Source organism: Typopeltis vanoorti, chromosome 22 (assembly GCF_054136105.1).
Source record: "Typopeltis vanoorti isolate ZY-2024b chromosome 22, IOZ_Tvanoo_1.0, whole genome shotgun sequence".
NCBI classification, from domain to species: domain Eukaryota; kingdom Metazoa; phylum Arthropoda; class Arachnida; order Uropygi; family Thelyphonidae; genus Typopeltis; species Typopeltis vanoorti.
This window is the reverse complement of record NC_143570.1, coordinates 24,870,864-24,896,954: the sequence shown is the minus strand read 5'-3', so window position 1 is coordinate 24,896,954 and position 26,091 is coordinate 24,870,864. Positions and strand designations below refer to the sequence as shown.

Here is a 26,091-nt window from a genome sequence, read left to right as displayed (position 1 = left end):
CTCTGTTATTCATTATCTATATGGATCACATTATAAAGGAAAGTGGTATTAAACCTGATATCAAAATTGGAGAGGTTAATGTCAGCTCTTTGCTTTATGCAGATGATGTTATACTTCTAAATAAATCTGCTACTAGTCTGCAGGATTCTCTAACTAAATTGAGTAGCTGTTGTAATAGATATGGTATGAAAGTCAGCAATAAAAAGACAAAGACAATCAAAATAGGCAGAATCATTGAAAATGTCAACTGTATTGTGAATGGAGAACCTGTGGAACAAGTGAAACATTTCAGCTACTTAGGCACTATTTTTACTGAAGATGGTAAATTAAATATAGAAATAGACAGCAGAATCAGCAAAGCTGGTATGGTAGGAAGTCAATTGAATAAATTCATATGGAATAAGAGAGAAATTAGTCAGAACACTAAATTAGCTGTATACAAGACAGTGTTCAAACCAGTTTTAACTTATGGATCTGAGAGCTGGGTCAGAAGTAAAACACTTGACCAAAGACTAGAGACCGCAGATATGAGAGTCCTGAGAAAGATTATAGGCGTGAACAGATGGCATCAATGGCAATATCATATTAAAAACGAGGATATTAGGAAAGAACTTGACATTGTCAGCATCCAGGAATGTGTTAGCAGAGCTAATCTCAGGTGGTATGGTCACTTAAACAGAATGGGCGAGGAAAGATTAGCAAAACAAGTGTTCTCTGCCAGGTTGGCAGCAAAACGACCCAGAGGAAGACCAAGATATAGGTGGATTGATACGGTACAAAGTGCCTTAGATGATAGAAATATTAGATCTGATAATGTTGGAGTCTTGACAAGTAATAGACTGATTTGGAGGAAAATTGTAGATAGGAAGTTAGTAATGATGTAATTTTTTTCTTGTAGTACTATCATATCCTGTACACCCGTTGAGGGTACAGGGCAGGAATTTGACGATGGTGATGATGATGATAAACTCGTTTCTTTATTGTTAGGCCAAGAACTTTCCAGACCCCCTCGTATAAGTTGCCAAAAGATGTCACACCTTATTACTAAAATATTCTGGATTTGGGATAGTGGTTGAAATTTTTTTTCCCTAATGTAATGGAAATATAAATTTAAAAAACATCACAGAAAATAAAAAGGGAAGTGGGGCTCATAAATAAGGTGCGTGTGAAATTAAGCAGAAATTTTTGAAGAGCAGAGGTTATGGAAAGAATTGAACATTTCCATAAAATGGTGAGCATACTGAAAAGTAAACTAAAGAAAAACTCCCTTTTTGTTCATACCCAGTGAGAGAAGAAATGACACAATGGAACCATTTAATTTAAATGAGAAATGATGTTATGATCAAGAGGAAGGGAGATTGAGAGAGAAGGGTGGGTTGGGAGTGGCAGTCAACCACCTTCAATCCACTGTACTGAATGAGAATGGAAGAAGCAAGGTGTTAAAAAGAAAGTATTAAATTATAGATTGCTTTATATTTCTTCAATGATAATTAAGGTATTGGAAAGGTTAGTTAAGACTGTGGTATTGGAGAGGGTGGATGATGTCCAAATTCTTTATTCTAAAGGAAGATCTTCGTTTGGTTACAAAATATAATATGGGGGGGGGGTTGGAAAATTATATTAAAGCAACTGATATAATCACAAGAAAGAACATACAAGGGTATAAGAATATAAGGTACCTTCATATGAGATTTGTTTGAAAAGTAGATTAAATTTCCAATAGATGGTGACATAATTCATTCATTCATACCAATGTCGGCATGTATCATCTTTTTCATGATCCCTGGCATTTAGCCACCTGCGACGTGTAGTTCTTGTTTGGCAAAAACACTTTTTTGATAAAACATTTGTTTGATAAAACACTTTTATTTGAAGAAGTGGGTGGCTGCGCAGATCGAAACCGAGTTACATGCAGTTCATGGGGACTCTGCAGCAGCATTAAAGAATATTTATTTTGGGATAAATGAGTTTAAATGTGGTCGTAAGTCCATCAAAGATGAAGCAGTTGAAATTTTTTTTCCCTAATGTAATGGAAATATAAATTTAAAAAACATCACAGATGTTAAAAACACCTCCAGATGCTCAACTGTGGTCACTACGAAGGAAATGATTGACAAAATCCATGGTATCAGTGTGGAATATTGTCGAGTGAAAGTGTGTGAGATTGCTGAGATTGTAGGCATCTCAACTGAATGGGTATATAATATCCTGCACGAAAAATTGCACATGAAAAAAAGCTGTGTGCATGATGGGTGCTGTGATTGTTGATTGTCAATCAAAAATGCATGCGATTTCAATGCAGTTGCAATTCACAGGATTTTTTGTGTCGATTTGTGACTGTAGAAGAAACTTGGATCCACCACTACACACCTCAGTCCAAGCAGCAGTGAAAACAGTGAACAATGCCTGGTGAAAGTGCACCGAAAAAAGCAGAGACTGTTTTGTCAGCTGGGAAGGTGATGGCCACTGTTTTTTTGGGATTCCTAAGGAATTATCATGATAGACTATTTGGAAAAGGGTAAGACAGTAACAGGAATTCATTATGCATCATTGTTCTACTGTTTAAAAGAAGAAAATTAAAAATCGGCCAAGATTGGTGCAAAAAAACAGTGCTCTTTCATCAAGACCAATGCACTGTCCCACATATCGGCCATCGCAATTACAAAATTGCACAAATTGAGGGTCGAATTGGTTTTCTACATCTACCATATTCTCCGAAGTTGCCCCCTTTTGACTTCTTGTTCCCAAGCTTAAAAATTTGACTCAGTGGGAAAAAATTTTCTTTGAACGAGGATGTCATCAAAGTTGTCAGTGACTATTTTGCACAATTTTGACAAATCCTAATTTTTAGATGGGAGGAAAAAATCGGAAACTCACTGGACCAAATGTTTAGTCCTTGATGGAGACTATGTAGAAATAAAGGTGATTTTTTCCAAAAATAAAATTTGTTTCACTTATTTTTTTATGAAACTTTTCAAACAACCCTCGTAACTCTGCTACTAATATTCTTTCTTATGATTATATCAGTTTTGTTCTGAACTTTTGAGATCCCCCCCCCTTGTACAGTGATGACAGTAGTTGATAGGAGAAAGTTGTAAACATTTACACTAGATTTCAGGTTGACTTGATTTTTAAGACAGTTGGGGTGCTTATAATGTTTATATAATTAGCTAATGAAGTGGATTGGAGACTGATTTTTATATATAATATATATATATATACACTGCTTGGAAATAAGTCAATGGACACCCCCATGAGCAAGGTACATAGTGCCATGTAACAAGTCGCATGTTTCTAGCTGGTTTAAATTGGAGGAATATGATGCTTCCAAGTTAGTGCAACTACGTCCAAGTGAAATGCCTGCTAGAAGGGAACTGATAGAGTTTGAAAGATGCATTGTGATAGGATGCCATGTTGCAGGCCTATCAGTTCAGCAGATTGTTGACAAATTTGACCATATAAGGTCAATAATCAGTGATACCATACTGAGATGGAAGCATAGGGATTCAATTGCAAGTGCTACTCTGCACTGGATGACCCACCACGCTCACCAAATGTGACTGTAGGGTGCTATGAAAAATAATATGTAAAAACCGCCATTCATCAGCTATCATGGCAGAATGATTTTAAAGAATGCCGATGGTAGGGAGGTAACTGAATCAGTTGATATAGTTGAGTTACTGAGTGAGCACTTTGCAAGTATATATCATCCAGGTGGTGACATTGCAGAAACGAATAAACCAGTAGATTATACGGGAATTGTGGTGAATGAAGTGGAGGTGAGTAGTCTATTGCATAACCTCAATGTCAATACATCCGTGGGATTGGTTGGTATACCACCTCGTGTCGTATGAGAAGCAGATAAAGAATTGTCAGTACCCTTGACCATTTTGTTTAATTTGAGTCTCGGGTCTGGGTTATTCCCTAGGGGGTGGAAAGAGGGGAAAATAGTTCCACTACATAAAGGTGGTTCCAAGACTGCTGTTGTAAATTACCGACCGATTAGCATATCAGGAATCATTGTCAAGGTCTTAGAGAAATTAGTCAAGAAAAGAATACAGGATTGGATAGATGAAAATGGGATATTGTACGGGGGACAACATGGTTTTGTGAAGGGTAGATCATGCCTCAGTAACTTGCTCACGTTCTATAACACAGTGACGGCTGAACTGGATAGGGGTAATGGGTTTACAGTGATACTACTGGACCTTGCCAAGGCCTTTGACAGGATACCACATGGAACCCTAATCAGTAAACTGGAACAGATGGAAATAGATATAGGGTTGGTGAGATGGATAGGAGGGTGGTTGAAGGAGAGATACCAGGGAGTGGTTTATGCAGGAGTGGAGTCTAAAAGATGGCTTGTGACTAGTGGTGTGCCGCAGGGCTCTGTTCTTGGACCACTGCTTTTCAATTTGTTCATCAATGATATAGGAAAGGATTTGAGAGGAAGTATTCACTTGTTTGCTGATGATGCAAAGTTGGGTAGAGCAATAGTTTGGAGGACTGGACTAGGAAAAATGGATGTCAATTTAATGTGGCAAAGTGTAAGGTTATGCACTTTGGGGTGAAAAGAATAGCAGCAGTATATCGCATTGGTGGAACTGTACTCCAGGAGATTGATGAGGCCAGGGATTTGGGAGTGTTGGTGGATAGGGAGTTGAAGTTTAGGGGACACATTGCAAAAGTGACTAAATCAGCTCATCAAATCACTTGGCTTCTGAAAAATACTTTAACATGCAGAGACAAACAAGTTGTTGTTCCTCTGTATCGAGCCTTGATAAGACCCCATCTGGACTACTGTGCCCAGTTATGGGCACCAGGGTTTCTTCGTGATAGGGAGGAAGTGGAGAGGATCCAGAGACGAGTGACCAAGATGATAGAAGGTCTGTGGAATGAACCTTATGAGAATAGGTTGAAGATTTGTGGGTTGCAGAGATTGGACGATAGGCGAAGGATGGGTGATATGATTGAGACATTCAAATTACAAGGGTTTCTACAAGATTGATCCAGAAGATATTTTTGAAAATATGACTGGTGGTGGGAGGACTAGGGGCCATGCATGGAAGCTGGGAAAGAGCGTGGTTGACAAGGGTGTTAGAGCTAGGTTTTTTACTTGGAGAGTGGTGAATGAGTGGAATAAGCTTCCAGAGTCTGTTGTGAGTGCTACGACCATGAATGAGTTCAAGGCAAGGTATGGTAGATACCGTGTCAATGTCGAATAGTTGTTCTTGACACGATGTTAGGGCCTCCCTCGATGAGTCTGTCGACTCCTTGGAGTTGCCCGGAACAACAATAATAATAATAATAATTGAATGCTGAGTTCCGGGCATCAACTTAAACATGAATCTGGACAAAAACATTCAGAGCCGAAGCTTACAACACTGGTTTACATGCTAGAACTGCAATATGTAAGCCTCACATTATCTGAACCAACATGCAGCATGTACAGTGGGACATGGAAGCTAGGAAAGCTCTGTTATGGAACATTGAATCACACTACACCCTCTGCCAAGCAGATGGATGGCTAGGCTATGGCAGATGCCTGGTGAAGATTTCTTACTAGAATGCATAACTGTGCATAACTCCAAGTATGAAATTCGGAGGTGATGGTGTAATAGTATGATCCTGTAATAATGTGAACTCCAAACAGGTATCTGAACATTTTGGACAATGTATTGCTTCCTTTGTGCCTTTTTTTACAGAACTGACTAATGTCTCTTTAAGCAAGACAGTGTACAGTATCATAAGACTGCTGCTGCTATAACTGCATCGTTTGTAGATATGAACATCACCACACCTGATCTCAACTCTATTGAACATCTGTAGGATGAACTGGAGTGTCAGATGAGGTTAAGGGTTGTCTGCTCCACAACAGTCCAGGACCTCATTATATGCCACAGGAAGAATGATCCAAAATTCCCATTGATTGCTATCATACATTTGTGGAAAATATACCTGTAGGATTGCTGCAGTCATCACAGCAAAAGGAAGTCTACATTTTATTAATGTAGGCATCATGGCTGTTTGTTCCTCATGTTATGGTGTTCCTTGACTTCTTTCAAAGCAGTGTATATCAGTTGTTTGCAAATGAGGCAGAGTTGAGGATATAGTGGTGAGCTGATGTATAGGTCTTTCAAAAGATTTGAATAGACTTGGTAAATCAGTGGAAACGTACTAATCTCATGATTATAAGTGCATTCCAGTATAGTACCTAGTGCTATATTGGAGTAATACAGAGAGGATAAGGGATCTAGGAGTGACAGGGCAGATTGCATTGTGAGGAGAACTTTGACAAACAGAAATAGGTACTTGGTAATCCCATTCTGTAAAAGCCTGAGACTGCATATGAGCTAGTATGCAGAGATTTTTTTAGAGATATGAAAAAAAAACACCAAAAAGTTTGAATCATCTCTTGGTGAACTATTTAATATATTGTTTTGAAATATGGCATAAAAACTATAATAATAAGAATTTTACATGTTCCTTTTTTTTCACCAGAGGTCAAGCCAGTAGTTTTAACAGTTGACAAAATCAATGTAGTTTCAACATTCCACATAGATTGTAGTGCAGCTTGTTTTTTTGTATATATGTGTATGCTCCAGGTGATGACCTTAATGTGAAGGTCGAAATGTTGAGTGATTATTTTAGTTTATATTAAACTGAAGTTTTACTCTAACATGGTAATTCTTGTAGATAAGCTTATACATTCAGCCTTATTTGTTCATTGTTAGTGCCTACGTGCACATATCATAGTTTTATGTTTCCAGAAGATGGCAACGTAGCATTGCTGAAATATAGGAAGGTATTAATTAAATGTTTTTAATTAATATTTTAGTATACGTTGTTATTTCTTGAAAAATTTAAAGTCAGTAACGTGGTAGTTGTTTCCATAAATTTTGAAGATGTATCGAAAATGGTATATCTATCAATGAAATCATTTTTTTTTTTTTAATTTGTTTAAATTTTAGCTCAAATGTAATGTATATATTTTGTATTTTTATGACTTATTCTTTTGAATTAATAATTTTAGTTATCACACTCTTCTTTTCCAGGAAGAGTGTTTGTTATAACAGTTGGATTACAAAAGAGTCATCTACTACTTAACATGGCTGAAGCAGCATGTGTCAGAAATTCCTTTAAATTTTTACAGCCGCATAGAGTGATCCCTTCGTTTCCTGGCATTACCGAACGATATTTTGAACCAAGATTCTTCAAGCACATTAATTCTGATGATGTGGTGTTTGATCAGTGCATTCTGTTTCATTCAAACAGAATTTGTGTGATAACTCTGTCACCTTCCCATCCTGTTTTGATACAAAAGAAAGCTGTTGTTCGTGTAGATTTTGAAACTGTTGGGATAAGCAGATTAAGTAATAAAGTATCTGGAAAATCCAAAAGAGGTGGCCAGAAATTGAAACCTTTATCTCCTCTTTGTATTTTACACTGCAGTGATAATTCTCTATATACACTTGTTAGTGGTGTAACAGGAACTTTAGTAGAAGTCAATGAAAGACTTGTAGAACAACCACATCTGTTAGTGGAAAAGCCATGGTCGGATGGTTATATTGCAATAGTATTACCTCCCCTTGGATTTAGTGACACTCAGAAAGCTTCGATGTCTAGTTCTCCCTAATACTTGCAAATGCCAGGATTAAATTGTTTGAAATTTGATTTAATCATGCTTTCATCCTTCAGTGATGAAAGATATGTACACATCTAAGAATTGACACAATAATGGTTCTAATATATGACATTGAGGAATGGTAAATTGCGTTGCTTTTTAAGTGTGGTGTGTTGTTGCATGTCTATAAATCATTTTATGTACATATTTTCAGATTCATTTGTGGTATAGGTACATAATTATTTTGTGCTTATAACAAAAGAAGGAAATGCAAGTAAAGACTAAACATTAAAATGCTTGTGTTTGAGAAAAGTGGAAATGAAATGAATCACAAACTTGGAAAATCTTTAATTCCTAGTGCTTCTATCAAACTACTACTGTTCTCACTACTTCTATGCTTTTGAACACCTTTAAAATCAAATTGTATTTTTTTGGGGGGGGAGGGTATAATTTCATTATAGAAATGCTGATGTGGTTTATATATTTTATATATACAACTTCAATTTAGAAAATTGCCTGAATTTTGGGAAAAAAAAATCAAATGAACTTTTAATTACAATGTTTCAGTATGTCCTTATTATTTAAGAAAGTATCATGCAGCTGATATTACAAATCAAGTACTGATAATTTTTTATTCTATAATAAATGAAGTTGATCTTTTATCTGGTCTTGTTTCTTTTCTTACATATGGATCACACACACTATTAACATTTCTCTATGAGACCATGCAGAACACACTTTGAATGCCCCTTCACACAGAATTAGAAAAACACTGATGTGCTATGTAGAAATTATTACAGGTCAGAAAGACTATTTTTAGTCAGCAGAGGCTATGAAATATTCTCCTAACCTTAACGAGTATGGGTGCATTAATCTGTTAAAAATTTGGGTGATTGTCACTTTAAGATCAACTCCTACTCAACTTTATTCAATGTTAGAGGGTGCCAAATTAAGACTTTAGATCTTTTGTCCATTACTGAATATTGAATTGTTGCGCTCTGAAGATGCCTGTTTGAAATCCATATAAGCCATTTAATAAACATCCTTTTATAAATGAGCATTGTTTGATGATGTGATGCCGTTAAAATAAGTTATGAATTTCTCTACGAGGTTTATGTAATTGTAATATCAATTAAATTATTATTTACTGGCATGCACTCCCAAGAGATGTACGGAATGCTACGATTGGTTTATAAATTGGGTAAAATAAAATTTAATTATTACTCTCTTCTCAATTAGTATGTAAGGTTTGTTCAAAAAAAAAAAAAAACTTATTGGATCTATATTTCTGTCAGTCAGGTGCTTGTTATTATGATAGTGTTCTTTCTTTGTGCAGGTTGTGCTATAACTGCCTGATTGTCATGAATCTGTTGTGGTTAGCAAAAAAAAAGTGTTTTATGTTCGCTATTAAGAGGCGTAATAATTGAGAATTTAACGAAGTCGTACCAGCCGGGTGCGATCATAAAGGACGTCAGCGAATCTATTCGACTGCAAAAACAGAGGGTGAAAGAGATGATAATCGTGGCAGGAACGAATGATTTGAAACAGGACAAAATGGAAATGATAGAGGATGTGAGGGAGTTGTTTGAGGTAGCAAAAGAGAAGAGTGAGAGAGTTAGGATGGTGAGTATCTTACCGCGGTATGACAGTGAAGTGTTTAGAAGGAGGGCCATAATTGCCAATGACTTTATGCGTGGGTTATGCATGGAGAGTGGTGTGGAATTTGTGGATGTGTGGAATGAGTTCGATGGGCGAAAGGACTTATATAAGATGGATGGATTGCATTTGAATGGAGTTGGTGTACGGAGACTTGAAAGAGTGTTGATGAATGATGTGGAAGTGGATGTACAGACTCAGGGAAACTAGATTTATTAAGAGGGGGGGGGAGTAGATATGCTGACTTTAGGGGGGCAGTTAAGTGTATGAATGAGTATATTATGCCCGAGCGAGTACGACGGACAACAAATCAGAATGGGATAGTTAGTATAAGGCATCAAAGCAAGGATGGGACAAATGGGCTCCTGCGATTCATGTACACTAATGCCAGGAGTATTAGGAACAAGAAGGAAGAGTTTTTGGCCATGGTTGGCACTTCCAGGCCAGAGGTTGTCGGTATTAGTGAAACATGGCTGACAGAAGATGATAAAGCTAGTGGGATTGAATGCGACGGGTATAGCGTGTTCAGGAGTGACAGGGTGAATAAAAAGGGGGGAGGAGTGTTATTGATGATAGCTGATGATCTTCAGCCAAGGAGTATAGAAGTTGAACTGCATGATGGGGAAAAAAGCGCATTTGAGGCTGTTTGGTGTGAGATACAATCCAGCAGAACAAAATATACAATTGGGTGCTGCTATAGACCGGGTGATGGAGTGGATGGTGGGGATAATATGTATAAGCAAATAGAGGAAATGAGTGGAAGGAGGGTAATTATTATGGGTGATTTCAATTATGGTAACATTGACTGGAAAGAGGAGAGGGCACATGGGAGGAAGGAATTGGATTTTATGCGGTTATTAAGGGACAACTATCTACGGCAACATGTATTGGAAAATACCAGGGGGCAGAGAGTGCTGGACCTAGTAATTGCAACCGAGAATGTGGCTGTAATGAACATGACCATGTTGCCACCAATTGGTGAGAGTGACCATAAGGTCATGACTTGGGAGGTGGCTAAAGGAGTCGAATTTACAATTAAGACAGGGTACATGTGGAATTACCGGGCTGGTAACTATGACAAGCTTAGGTGTGTGCTTGGCTCAATGCCATGGCATGTAAAACTGCAAGGGCTGGATGTTGATAGTGCATGGGAGGTGGTTAAGAACTGTTTGCAGGAGGCAATGGTTGACTGTATACCAAGAGTCCGAATAATAAATCAATTAAGGGTTAAATGGATGAATAACACTATTAAGCTTGAGCTGCAAAAAAAGAAACAATTGTGGAGGAATTTTAAGGAGAAGGGTGACCATCAGGCGCAGGAACAGTATAAAGCTCAGGCCAGGATGGTAACAAGGGTGGTAAGAAAAGCAAAAGCAGATTACAAAAGGAAATTGGCCACGCAGGCTAAAGAGAATCCCAAACAGTTGCAAGTAAAAGGAAAAATGCTCATGGTAGAATGATCTTAAAAAATGCTGAGGGTAGGGAGGTAACTGAATCAGTCGATATTGTGGAATTACTGAGTGAGCACTTTGCAAGAGTATATCATCCAGGTGGAGACTTTGCAGGAATGGAAGAACCAACAGCTTATACTGGAATTGTGATGAATGAAGTAGAGGTAACTAGTCTATTACAGAACCTCAATGTCAATACATCTGTGGGATTGGATGGTATACCAGCTCGTGTCGTACGTGAAGCGGCCAAAGAATTGTCAGTGCCCTTGACCATTTTGTTTAATTTGAGCCTCAGGACTGGGTCAGTCCCAAGGGGGTGGAAAGAGGGTAAAATAGTTCCACTGCACAAAGGTGGTTCCAAGGCTGCTGTTGAAAATTACCGGCCAATCAGCATAACAGGAATCATTATCAAGGTCTTAGAGAAAATAGTCAAGAGGAAAATACAAGATTGGATAGAAGAAAATGGGATACTGTATCGGGGACAGCATGGTTTTGTGAAGGGTAGGTCATGCCTCAGTAACTTGCTCACGTATTATAACACAGTGACGGCTGAACTGGATAAGGGTAATGGGTTTACGGTGATTCTACTGGACCTTGCCAAGGCCTTTGACAGGATACCACATGGAATTCTAATCAGTAAATTGGGGCATATGGGGATGGACATAGGGTTGGTGAGATGGATAGGAGGGTGGTTGACGGAGAGATATCAGAGAGTGGTTTACTCAGGAGTCGAGTCCACAAGACGGCCTGTGACTAGTGGTGTGCCACAAGGATCTGTTCTTGGACCACTGCTGTTTAATTTGTTCATAAATGATATAGGAAAGGATCTGAGAGGAACAGTTCATTTGTTTGCGGATGATGCGAAGTTGGGTAGGGCAATAGTGAATGCAGATGACGTCAAAATTTTGCAGGATGATTTGGATAGATTGGAGGTCTGTGCTAAGGAGAATGGATGTCAGTTTAATGTGGCAAAATGTAAGGTTATGCATTTTGGGGTGAAAAGATTGGCGGCAGTTTACTGCATTGGTGGAACCGTGCTCCAGGAAATTGATGAGGCACGAGATTTAGGAGTGTTGGTAGATAAGGAATTGAAATTTAGGGGACACATTGCAAAAGTGGCCAAATCAGCTCATCAAATCACTTGGTTGCTGAAGAATACGTTGACAAGCAGGTTATTGTTCCTCTGTATCGAGCCTTGATAAGACCCCATCTAGACTACTGTGCTCAGATTTGGTCACCTAGGTTTCTTCTTGATGGGGAGGAGGTGGAGAGGATCTAGAGGCGAGTGACCAAGATGATAGCAGGTCTGTGGAATGAACCGTATGAGAACAGGTTGAGGATTTGTGGGTTGCAAAAATTGGTTGATAGGCGGAGGAGGGGAGATATGATTGAAACATTCAAATTACTGAAGGGTTTCTATAAAATTAATTGAGAAGATATTTTTGAGAATAGGGCTGGTTGTGGGAGGACTAGGGGACATCCATGGAAACTGGGCAAAAGTGTGGTTAGTAAAGGTGTTAGAGCTTGGTTCTTTACTTTTAGAGTAGTGAATGAGTGGAATGCGCTCCCTGAGTCTGTGGTGGATGCTGTGACAGTGAATGAGTTTAAGGCGAGGTATGATAGATACTGTATGAATGTCAAATAGTTGTGATGAACATGATTTGGGGCCTCCCTCGATGAGTCTAATGACTCCCTGGAGTTGCCCCTAATAATAGTAATAATGATAAATTTTATAGTTATTTATTTATCCAAACACAGGTGGTACAGTAGTAAGTAATTGGTACAATATTATTTATAACAAATTAGTTTACATTACAAATGAGAACAGCTTAAATTTAATAGGTAAATTATACAGATAATAATAAGTAAAATATGAAGGAAACAGAAACTATACATAAGTTAGTAAATATGGTCAGATGTTCCTCCAGTATCTTGCACAATCAACTGCTCTTTCCGTGCAGGATATAAGGTCCTCTTTTGTGCAAGACAATTGAAGAAGGGGCAAGAAAGAAGGTGTTCCATGGACTGGATTGTCCCATAATTGCAATTATCTGATCCAGTGAGGTAGCCCCATTTGATGCGGTTTTGTTTGTAGCATCCCGCCATTTTTATCTGTTGAGGCTTTTCCAAGTATTCCAGCCGAAGTGGGCACTACGTGGAAGATGTTCAGCTGTTGGAATACCAGTATTATTCTCAGGGTATAGTGCAAACCATTGTTGAAATTTTGTCTCTTTGGGATTTTTAGGTTTTTCAACAGTTTCTGGAAAGCTACGTTGGGATCTTAGTCTTTGGGATACTGTAGTCTGGCCAAATAGTGGGTGGCACTCATCATTTATTTGTCTGTTTCTTTTGTTAGCTGAGAATGCAGATCTTCAAATTGAAGGGATGCAATACCAACCAAAGTATACAGTTCTCTTAGTGGTGTTGGTTTCAGGCATCTTGTAATTAGGCAGCAGCTTTCGTTCAATGCTAGTTCAAGTTTTTCAGTATGGCAGGATCTAGCCTATGCAGTACAGGCATATTCAGCAGAAGAATAGCAAAGGGCAGAAGATCTCAGTGTGCTAAGGTCTGCACCCCACATGAAGGAAGTTTTCTTAGTATATGGTTCTTGCATTAACTTTTGCCTTTGTTTTTTCTACGTGCATGTTATATGAAAGAGTATGATCGAGCAGACTGGGCTCCAGGAATGTGCTATATTAGAGCCTTCCCAAGAAATCTGCAGCTTCCTGTGGGCTTCCTTATTGTTAAGGTGGAAAAGACCAGTCTGGGTTTTCAAGGAGTTTGGTTTTAATTGATTACTGCTATAATATGTGATTAGACAATTTAAGGCAAGTGATAGAGTAGTTTCAATGGACTTGAAATTATTTGATTGAGTAGCTATGGCAAGGTCATCAGCATAGATAAAATTTCTAGTTCCTGGAAAGATGGGGAGATCATTGACGTAGGTGTTGAAAGTAATGGTGATAACACACTTCCCTGGGGAAGACCTTTTTTTGAGGGGATTCCAGCGGCCCTTCTTACCATCCCATGTCCACAAAAAAGTGTCTGTTTTCCAAGAGTGATTGATTGTATCAGGAGGACAAGGCAATAGTCTATTTATCCCATATATTTTATTTTTGATTGTGAGATGGTTTATGGTATTGTATGCTGCAGTTAGATCTACTCCTGTGGACCTAACCGGGCAAACTGAATAATCCTGAAGACTTGCACTGATGTGTTTAGGAATACAGTCTGCATAAAGCAAGGAGTTAAGTTTTTGATATCTCCAATTCTAATATCAGATTTAATACCACTGTCTTTCATAATGTGATCTATATAGATGATGAATAAGATCGGAGGTAATGTGCATCCTTGTCTTGCACCTGATTTTACATAATTTATCTTTCTGTATTTCCTTCAGTTCTAACTGCTGACTTACAACTTAAATACAAACTGTGTACATTGTCCTGTATAATGTTCCATTTATCCTGTATAATTGTAGTGTTTTGTATAGCTTTTCCCTGGGCACCTTGTTGTCTTTTCCAGATTTACAAAACTTACATACAGATCCTCGTCATATTCCCATAATTTTTCAACTATTTGTTGTAAAGTGAAAATTCTGATTCTGACAACCTCTGTTTGGCCTGAATCCAGCTTTTTTTTTTCTTCCGCTCTCATAGTTCCCATCTATATATATATATATATATATATATATATATATAGATGGGAACTATGAGAGCTTTAATCCAATCATCTGGAATTTGACCTTCTGACCAAGCCCTCTAAATAGTTTTATACCTCCATATTTGAGCATTTCTGGTTGAATATCATCTACTCCAGCTGCCTTTCCACATTATTTCAAGTTTTTGATGACTTTTTCTACCTCAAGAATTTATGTTCTCCTATTTGTATTTCTCTGTAAACTTTTCTAATTACATTTCTGTCATGCTTGTTTCATTTAAGTCTTTTGAGGTAATTGTTTCAAACATTAATGATATCCTTAAGTTTTTCATGTCGCCTTTATCATCTTTGATTCCTTTTACAGTACTCTTTCCTCTATTTCTAAGTTTTTTTCAATATCCTCCAGAACATTTTTTTCACTTTCCACCTGATATTTACCTTCCTGTATTGTTTCCTAAGTCTTCTTGTGACTTTTATCTACTTTCACACATAGCTTAGCTCTTTTACATTTTTTTCTGTATTCTTTTAGAGCATATGCTAAGTTATTTGCTATGAACTTTCGGTATGTTTGCTTCTTTTCTAAGACTTCTTTAACTTCTTGTGTCCTCCATGGTGTTCTTATTTTTCTATCCTTGCAGGTGACTTCACCATATGCCTCCTCAGTTGAATCAATTAGTGTTTTCCTCAGAATTTGTCACTGAGACTCCAAGGTTTAGTTCTTGTTTTTGAAGAAGACAGTAGCCTTCTACACATACAGGATGTTATCTCCATGCCTCATCGCTTTACCATCATTCTCAAAAATTAAGCATTATCCACACCCTAGTGAATAGTTAACAGAGCGGTTTCTGTTATACAAAATAATGACAGACTCGAGACGAAACTCCAGACTAATTTTTTTGGTTCTCAATAGCTATTCCAAGAAAACAGTTAAGATTTTATTTTCAAACTCTACTGCTCCCAATAACTACAATATCCAATACAAAGACTCCACCACAATATCATATATTGGAAGTCTATCAGTTAAAATAGCCTCTTTGTTCAAAGAGCATAACATCAGAATAACTTTTAAACAATTAAAACTGTTTATGAACTTCTGAGGTCTCCTAAAGATAGCAGCATACTGGAATTCTCTCCTAAAGATAGCAGCATACATGGAATTCCATATACTCCTGGGAATTTGTAAAAATTCCCAGGAGTATATGGAATTCCATGCTTATGTGGTTTAGCATACATAGGACAGACAAGCTGTGGATTTGAGGTTTGAAAGAAAATATTACAGATGTTGACTATAAAAGAAAAGATAGATCTGGTTTGGCCAACCACACAGTTGATTGAAACTTTTCAGTTATGGCTTATTTTTTTATTTTATTATCCAGGCCTCCATGAAGTCCTGAGACTCATCTTGGAAGGTCATTTTTAGTAAACACAAAGTTTATCATACCACTCCTTGAACCCATTGACCGTTCCCGCTCCAACCATTCTCTCAGGCAATTCATTCCAAGGTCTTTTATTCCAGATTTCCTAAGGATGTTATGGTCATCCATTTGCATGGATCACTAAATAAAAACCAAGGACTAATATTAAGTGAAAAATATTGAAATCTCTTATCAGATCTTTCAGCATTAGAGATTTCATCTTTGCCAACAATCAATTTCTGTTGCTAACTGCATTTATTTATAGTTTGTTTTAACCCTGAGGAATCCATAAGTTGCATTTAGGTGGTCAAATTGGGAGGTGTGTTTTATTTAATGTAATGACTAATAAATTCCAGTTGTTTAATAAGCCCATTAGATCTGTCCAAATCTGAAAACATCAGTTGCATTCTCAGTAGCAAACCTATAGAATCAGTTATGCTTTGTCTATTTAGGCATGGCGAGAAAGATCGTGAACTCTTAAATATGGGAACATTAGCAAATGAGTTAACAGGATCCAAGGTTGCATGAATAATACAGCCTTTATTATCTGATTGGGAAACACCTAGTTTGAATTACATCCAGGATGTAAAGCTTATGGCTTTTCAGTTGAAGGTGAGTAAGCTAGTCTCATACAGATGACAGTAGTTTTTTCCTTTTAGAAACAAGTTTCATTCCATAAATTAGGCAATCAGCTGGATAATATATGTGTACTAGACAAACATAATATACTATCATCATCATGTTCTTAGTTGCTTCAGCCATATTCAACCATACAAACAAATTAATTATGGATTAGAAATAAAACAGCCGACCACCAATTTGATTGTTCTGAAGAAAATAATGTATGTTACTAATGTCAAAACGATATTAAAAATGACATATTAGAAGAAAAAATCAGCAAAGGAAGTGTTTGAAGCCGAAATGGTAGGAAGACCCAGAGAAGAAGAAGATATAAGTGGGTTGATGACCACTTTTAAGATTGAATATGTGATCAAATTAGGTAAGTTGGAAGAAAGTTGATCAGAAACTACTCATCATGAAATCTCTATTATACCATCATTATGTTGGATTACTATTATGGTTGAACACACACATATATACTATATATACGTGTGTGTGTGCGCGTGTATACGAGGGGGCTCTGCCCCCCCCCCCCCCACCCAGTGCCTATCGACCAACCTTTGCCAGCAATATATAATATACGGAGGCTGTTCAATAAGTTATAAGACTATATTTATACAGATTACCTTTAATCGTCATCAATTACATGGTCTTTTTCAAAGTAACTACAGTGAGACACGATGCATTTGTCCCAACGTTGCGTCCACTTCTTAAACACATGTGAAAGTCCGTTTTTTGAGTTCTTTCAAAACCGCCTCCACAGCTTTTACACATGCTTTGTTGCTTTCGAAATGGAGGCCTCTTAGTGGTTTCTTGAGCTGAGGAAACAGCCAGAAATCGCACAGTGCGAGATCAGGACTGTATGGAGGGTGTGGTAGGATATCTATGTTGTTCTTCTGCAAAACGTCCACTACACAACCAACAATATATGGCCTTGCATTATCGTGGTGCAATAAGAAGCCATTCTTCGGCAATGGACGTTTCTTTTTGACGTGCTGTACCATTGTCTGTAAAACATCCACATAGTATGAACCGTTTACAGTATTCCCGGGTTCTACAGCGTGTTGGTAAACAATGCCTTCGTAGTCAAAAAAAACATTATGGTCATAACTTTACCAGCCGATTTTGCAGTTTTTGCTTTCTTGGGGGTAGGTGAAGACGGATGCTTCCATTCACTGCTTTGTTGTTTCATTGTAGAGTCATAGTGATACAACCAAGCTTCATCTGCTGTAATGATGCATTTTAAGAAGTTGTCGCCTTGTTCCAGTCTTTCTTTCCATTCTGTGCACACATCCACTTTGGGAATCCATCGGGCGGAAACACGTTTCAGTCCCAAATGCTCAGCCATGATTGAGTGAACACTTCCCACAGAAATATTCAGGACAACGTGCAGCTGGCGTACTGTAATTCTGCGATCCTTCTTGATGATAATCGCTGCTGTGTTGATCATTGTCTCTGTGATGGACGTTGAAGGTCTTCCCTCACGTTCAAGATCTTCCACATTTTGCCTTCCTTCCTTAAAAGTTTTATGCCAGCGAAAAACACTTGCCCTCAACATTGCTTCATTGTGGAAAGCTTCGCGTATCATGTTAAAAGTCAATCAATGTTAAAGTATCATGTCAATCAATATACTCTCCCTCAGCTTCGATACAGCATTTGGTATGGTCATTAATTTGTTAAATGAGTTTTTTATATCGGTTTTTGGGATACTGTTGAGGAGCATGGTTACTGCCGCTTGAATGTTTTCAATGGTGTCATATCGCTTTCCTTTCATCGGCAAATGAAGTTGGGGGAAGAGAAAGAAGTCACGGGGTGCTAAATCAGGTGAATATGGTGAGTGATCCAACACACAAACTTGGTTTTTGCACAAAAACTGTCACAATTTTTGAACGATGAGATGGTGCATTATCGTGTAAAAGCGACCAGCTGCCTGCATCACGATATTCATGCTGTACAGGGCGAATTCTCGCTATCAATCGCTTCAAAAGTTCGAGATAAGAATTCGTTCTGCCTGTTTGGCCAGGCAGAACGAATTCTTTGTGAATAATGCCCTTGGAATTATAGAAACAAATCAGCATTGTCTTTATTTTTGACTTTTTCTGATGCCCCTCTTCTGCTGGTCTCCACTCAGCACTGGTGCTTTGTTTCAGGCTCATACTCAAAACACCACATTTCATTCACCATCGTTTCAAAGAAGTTTGAGTCCTTATGATGGTTTTAAAGAGGTCCTTGCAGTGTTCATTTTGATACATTTTTTGGTTGTCAGTCAACTTATGGGGAAAAATTGCGAATTCATTTTACAAAGGCCGAAACTCTTGGTCAAAATGTTATGCACAGTTGATTTTGAAATCCCAATTCATCTTCAATCAATCTCGCGGACGGTTTCGGGTTTTCTTTGATTAAATCACACACTTTATGGATGTTAACTTTGCTCAGTCCAGTTTTTGGACTGCCCGGATTTTCGTCATCCTCAAGCATCTCACGACCACTTTGAAATTGCTTAAATCACTCGTAAACTTGAGTACAGGATAAGCATTCATCACCGTAAGCTTTTTGAAACATTTGATGCGTTTAAATAAAACTTTTACCAAGTTTAACACAAAAGTCAATCGCATCTCTTTGTTTGAAACTCATTTTCCGACCGTTTGTCAAAACACACTATCACTCTTGGCCCTATAACTCGGCTTCTAATGAAACAAATGTCATAAACAGTTGACACAACACTAATGAAGGTTGCCATTTTCAACAACAAAAAGATACAACAGGTGCCTCCACTAGTTTCTTCTATTTTCGAAAAGTTCGGTTTCTTTTTGGACTGAGGATGTATATATTTTCCATATATATACATTGCAGTGTTGTAATTTTCTATATACACACACACACCGTAAAACCTCATTTTACGAACTTAATTCATTCCAGAAGGCTGGTTATTGTTAATATAATGAAAAGTTCGTAATACGAAACTATTTTTATCATAGTAATTGATGTAAAATAAATTAATCCATTCCACATGAAAAATTTCACCTAGTGGTTAGCATATCTACTCTCAGCCAAAAGGCTGCAGGTTAGAATCCTATTGTGGGCATGGATGTTTGTGAGTATCTGCGGAACTGCTAGTGGTGGTGGTGGGTGGTACTTGGCATTGGTGTAGATGATGATTGTAGTTGATTGGTGAATTGAGTGGTAGAGACAGAGAGTTGTAGAATAAGTGCCCTCCCTCGATGAGTCATACCCCCTCGAGGTATCGTAATAATAATTAAAATAAAATAAGAATATAACATGAACCTTACCTTTACTGAAGATACATGGGGAGGAGGAGGGACAAAATTATTGTTTTGAAGGTGAGTCACCCTCCATAAAAATGTTGGGTAACTGCCCATCGTGTGTCACTGCTCTTTTCTGTCTTTTTGTGGGTGGACTTAGATGGTGTTTCTTTAGCTTTGATTACAAACTTATCTCGAGTTGTCTGGGTTTGTCTTGTTCTTAAAACTTTTCTAAAATGTGCAATGATATCATTAAACATGTTAATACTGTTATTAACCTTAGATACATCAGGATGTCACTTTTCTACAGTGGTTTGGATTTTTTCCCAATGGAAGCACAGTTCTTTAATTTCTTCTTCTTCATCCCTTCACACATTAGGCCTAGTGGCCTGTTACGGACCTATCCTTAGCTCTTCTAAGCCGTACCCGTCCCGAGGATAAGGTGGCTAGCCATATGCCTCCAAGTGTGTCCTATGACTGTAGCCTGTATGTTCACGGAGCCAGTTTGCCTGTTTGCAGGATGAAAAACCCCAGATAAACTGGGGAGAAAAACTCTGCTGTCTGTCCACTCCCAAGACCGACTAACTTGGCTATGGCTGAGAAAGATCCTTAAGCTCTTCACGTCAGCAATGGGAATCGAACCTAGGACACTCCTTTCCCAGGCATATAGTTGAGAAGTGCATAGCCACTCGGCTAACTGCGTGGACTTCTTTAATTTCAGCAGTGAAAATAGTCCCCTTACTGGGCCCCCTCCTCCTGCTCCTTTTGCAGTTCTTTCAGCTCCTTAGTAGTAAGCTCTCTTTGATGATCCTCCACTAACTCCTCTACATCAGCATTGTCCACTTCTGATCCCATGGATCTGGCCCAACACAATTTCATCAACCACAAATTTTACTGGCTCTGCAGGAAAGCCTTCAAAATCTGTGCCTGTCACTCACTCAGGTCACAATTTTTTCCAGGCTGAGTTCATGGTTTCCTCCCATGCTTTATTTATAAGCTCAAACAATGCAAGTCCTTTTTCCAAAAGTCCCTGATGGTCAGTTGTTTGTCAGATGTCACTTTGAAGTAACTTTGAAACAAAGCCTTTCTATAAAGTTTTTTTGAAATTGGAAATGACTTGCTGATCCATGGGCTGGATAAGAGAAGTGGTATTAGGAGGTAGAGATTTGACATTTATAATTTAAACGAGCAGAACTGAAAGTTGTTCTTGCTCAAATTATATAAAAGTCAAATCTCTACTCAACTCATCCTCCAACCCATGGTGGTGGTGGTGGTGGGGGGGGGGGGGGGGGGGGAGCAGGAGCATTGTCCAGCACAAAAAGTGCTGTCAAAGGTAGATTGTTTTTTTAAGGTAGTTTTTTACACTGGGGGCAAACATCTCGTGGATCCACTCTGTAAAAAATTGTCTTGTTACCCATGTTAAATCTCTGCATCATGTCTAGTTTACTTTTAATTACATTGTTTGATTTAAACACTTGGGGATTTTCTAAATGAAATACTAACAAAGGTTTAATTTTGTAGTTACCACTAGCATTACTGCACAACAAGAGAGTTAACCATTCTTTACTTACTAATATAATGGAATTAACTCGCGTAAATTATTCTTTATTCGTAGAATTTTCGCCTCAGTATCATAGGCATCATCAGTACAGGCACAAAGACTAATTAAACAATTAATCGTTTAATTAGCCTTTGTGCCTGTAATGATGCCTATGATACTCAGGCGAAAATTCTACGAATAAAGAATGATTTACGCGAGTTAATTCCGTTATTATATTAATAAAGTGATATGTCTACTCACGGTATTTCCTTACTGAAACTTAACCATTCCTTCATCGGTTTGTGTCCTGGCAGTGCTTTTTCTCTTCTTGTGTGATATAAGTTCACTTAGGCATCATTTTCCAGAAAAGGCCTGTCTCGTTACTATTAAACACTTGCTGAGGAATAAATCCCTCTGTCCCTACATTCATTCACAAATTGATTAGCAGCCTCTCCATGCTCTACTACATTATGGATCCCGGTTCTCTTTTTAAAACACTCAAACCATCCCCTACTAACTTTAAAATTGTCACTGTCAGCACTAGAATCCAGGGTTGAATGCTTAAGGTCACTACGTAGTTGCTTAGCTTTTTCACAAATTATTGACTCAGAAATGCTGTCATCTGCCATTTGTTTATTGTTAAACCACAGTAAAAGTTTTTCCATTTCCCCAACAACCCGAGATCTTTTAAGATACCAAGTTTTCACTCCTTTCGCCATATCAGCCTTTTTAATTGCATTTCTATTTTTAATAATAGTACAGATTGTCGATTTTGCCATGTTATAATCTTTAGAAAGTTCAGAAATAAGAGTTCCATTTAGCTATAGCACTCAGTTCTTTCTTGAGTTCAATAGTTGGTCTGGGTGCTCTCTTTTTCTATTTATTTTCATCACTGCACTTTTTAGAAGCTATATTAACTATATACAACACAATTGAATAAATTTATCAAAATTACGATACACATTAAAGAGTGGATTCACAGCACTTGAATAGAACCAAACACACACTGACACAAACTGATCAACAACTGCCAGCTCACATGATTGGTGCATTCATATAAGAAGGTTTTACTGTAATTTTAAATAGTCTGGAAACCTTGCTCTAGAGACCAGAGATGGAACTTTTTCGCATCAATTGGCCTCCAGTAAGCAGGGCATTGGTTTCATAATGAAATTCATCTCCCACTAAAGACGATCACAACATCCGTGCCTGCGGTGAGACTCAAACATGCAGCCTGTTGGTTGAAGAGTGGGTATGCTATGCTAAACTCACTCAGCCAACTAGGCCAGCATCTGTTGATCTATTAAGATATTTTGAGTCATTTCAATTAAACCATTTCGATAGTAAAATTAGAGTGTTTATATAAGTATAGTTAAAAGTTGAGGTGACATACACTATTTGGTTGGATAAATTCAATTTTTGTCATTGATGTGAGGAACGTTTCTCTGAAATAAAACTTTCCTTTTTAACAGAGGATGTGTCATCTAGTATCATACAAAGGTGGTAGGGTTTTTCATTCTGAAAACACGCATCAAAATTCACAGTAGAATGTTATTGTGCATAATGGGTCTTTAGTACAAGGGACTAGGTGTAGGAGGAGAATGGCATCTAAAGTAGGCCATATATTGGAGGCCTTGAGAAAATATTGGAAACCTGATTTGGGGACTAAAATATATTGAAAAAATAAATTGTAAACTATCAGAATCTTGAACAGAAAGATGCCTAGACAGTAAATTGAAACAAGAGCTAATCTGTGGCCTGTGAATTAGCATACTATCTTCCCTTCCCCATGTCTTTAACAGCGCTTGCAGGTTCATTTCTGAGTTTTTAACTATAGGAGTAATGATTGTACAAAACAAACTGACCTCTAATTAAGGAAAGAGGTTTTAGAGAAAATGACATCATGTGGATAATTCAGTCTAAAAAAAAAAACTTGTGATTTTTTTTATGTATACACATAAACAGAGGTGTGGTGGTAAATTTTAACAACTGGCTTGCAAAAAAAAAAAAAAAAAAAGCTGGTTCTCTTTTTGTGACATATACAATCCCTTACAACATCACAATTTACATAGTGATGCAACATGAATTTTACTCCAGTTGCTTGTCACAAGAGACCATGGAGAAATGTTGGGATAAAATTTTATGGAGCTAGGTCATCAGCCTGGCCAACAACTCTCCTCCTTTCTCATCTGGAATTGGGATCAGCAATGGCAGTTACTTACCCACTAAACTGCCATAGTTTATAATACCAAAGTGTTTTGTGGACAACACACACACACAATATTTTATTATTGTGTGTGGGATTGATATAAAAATAAACTGCTCAAAAATTTCATAAAAAATTGTCATTTAGACCAAAATGCCCATTTTGGTCTAAATGACAAGTAAATGTAAGGACTAGAAACCTTTCCAATCAAAGACATGGAAAGTACCCAAGGTATGACTAGAAAGACCAAATTTCCCATGATCAAAAAGATCTGACTTATCTTAATTATTCACAGTAATAATAATAATAATAATGGGGAAATTTGGTCTTTCTGGTCATATCCAGGGTACTTTTCCTATCTGTGATTGGAAGGATGTCTAATCCTTACATCATACAAAACTTTGGCCCTTATTTTGGTCTTAGGCCACTATTATTAATAGAATGCTGCTTGCTTAAAGTCATTGTCTTTTCAGAAGTAGTTCTCTATGACTAAATGTTCTCCAGCCATCTATAAAAACTGAAGTTTCAGGCTAGTAATATCAGTTGACCAAATTAGTAACACTTTTGTATACTGTTTGTGTACAAAAAGCTTATTGCCAAGAAATTATATTCTTGTTTAATCTTGTTTGCTTAAAAGCATATAATTTCTTGACAAGTATAATTTACTTAGTAACCAAGTGGAAAACCTTTCACTTTCTACATAATAATAATAATATTATTATTAGAGCCTGTAGCTCAGTAGAAGTGGCATTTGCACTCCATGGCACTTGACCGCATGACAAAAGACTTGGGTTCGAATCTAGCTGCCAACTATAAGAACATTTTCTAAGCCTTTTCTCTACCAGTTCCTGAGTTAGTTGATCTCCGGCATGGGCTAGCAGGTTTTTTCTCCCAGAAACTTAAGAAAATTGGCTGGTAAATGCACACTATTTTCAGACATTAAAGATATGTGTTAGAGTTAATGACCACTAGATGGCAGCACTTGTTAGCAGTCTTCTTCACTGCGTACTGATTAATTAGTGATAGCCTTGGGCCAGCTATCTCTGATTGGCTACCAGTGGAGATTGAACTATCCACTCCATCTCCAAAAGTTAGATAAACGGCCTCACCTACTCCCTATGCAGGAACAAAAAGGTGTTAGCTGATTTACCTAAATCAGCTAACACCTTTTCCACTTGGTTACACCCTCCATGGAGTTGGGAGGCTCATCGTTTGAGGTTCATTCAACTGACAACACATGTATCATACTGAATCTTAAATTCCTTAACACATTCTGCATTAACAACATAGTTTAGTAATGCATCCCATTCGCTGACAGTTCTCCATGTAAAAAATCTACTTTTCACCTCCTTCATCACCATATTCTTGCCCAACTTCCAGTGATGACCTGTTTCTTGCCTTCTATTCTTATTAAAAAAAAAAAAAAAAAACTTAATTAAAAAATTTATATAAAACTTGTTTCTTTGTACAACATATACTCCAGATGATAACCTTGATATGAAGGTTGAAACATCAAGATTAGATCAGTTTATGTGAAGTTCTCCAGCCCAGTAGTAGTCTCCAAAAGAAATACCAACCTCTTTAATTTCAAAATGTTCATGCTGTACATTTTGAAATTAAAGATGCATCTTGCGAATTTTTTGGAAGTAAATTAAAAAAGCTATTTTGTTAGTGTATAAAAAATGTCTGTTATTTTTTAGAATTATTAAAGAGATGGGGGGGTATGAAATTCAAGTCACTTATGCTGAAATTTAGAGGTGTCATTTGAAAAAGAGAACCTCTGCTATGTAAAAATGCATCTTTCAAGTGCACACACAGTATCACAGTTTCTATATTAAGATTTGCTACTTTTGCAAAGGATTTTTTGCTGACATCAGATTTTATTATTGTTAATAAGAAGTCAGTGCTCATATTATTGAATGAGTCTGATTCACCCTTTCCTGTTTTGAAGCTTGAGGACAGTCCTGAAATTGCATTTTTGTTAAAGAAAGAAAATAGTATAATGTTGAAGCAAACAGTTAGTTGACAGCATGGACTATGCCTTTGCTTTTTTTTAACCTACAAGCTATGGGTTCTAATTCTGCTATGTTTATGAAATAGAATGTAGAATGTTTATGAAAGTCTTTAAAATGGTAAAATTTAACTGTAAACAGACATATTAGATTACATAACTGTAAACAGACATATTTTTAGTGCATGTAAAAGTTATAGGAGGAGCTTGCTAAATTATCACAGGTGAAATGTGACCAAAATGCTCATTAAATACACACAAAAAAAAAAAAGCTGATCATCATGGAACAAAAGACAAAACAAACTATTTAAGATGAAATTAGCATAGGAACCAAAGGGAATCTGAAAGATTTCACTATGTCGCAAATTGAAAGAAGAATAACTTTGATGAATGCAGATAAAAAGGCAACTGCAGCTGAACATTTTGCTCACTGATTGCAATAGTGGCACAACTCAAAATGAAGGAGGAGATGATGCTTTTAGATGTAGTAAAAACTAAGATGGCATAATGACATTTGTGTCACCTGTTAAAGTATTGAATTCATTTTGTGTTGTTGTTGTGTAAATGTAGATTCCATTATCCAAACCTTAAATGTTGTATTAATTCAAAAGTTAAGAATTTTGAGTTGTGCCACTAGTGCAGCC

The 26,091-nt window shown here is 37.3% G+C and overlaps 2 protein-coding genes across 4 annotated transcripts in view; both read left to right on the top strand.

Moving 5' to 3' along the window:
* Positions 1–26,091, top strand: part of Sting (transmembrane protein sting) — a 200,996-nt gene that overhangs the window by 14,720 nt on the left and 160,185 nt on the right. For 2 of the 3 annotated variants that reach the window (XM_090412036.1, XM_090412033.1), the window contains exon 1: positions 7,641–7,766. The exons of the other annotated variant lie outside the window; for it this stretch is intronic. In XM_090412036.1, the coding sequence (XP_090268162.1) occupies positions 7,764–7,766 (3 nt within the window). In that variant the 5' untranslated portion in view covers positions 7,641–7,763. Of the gene's footprint in view, positions 1–7,640; positions 7,767–26,091 lie in introns of those variants that run through there. 3 annotated transcript variants of the gene reach the window in all.
* Positions 7,109–7,636, top strand: LOC150094231 (protein Abitram). The gene has a single exon (XM_090412427.1). The coding sequence runs from the start codon at positions 7,109–7,111 to the stop codon at positions 7,634–7,636; it is 528 nt and encodes a 175-aa protein (XP_090268553.1).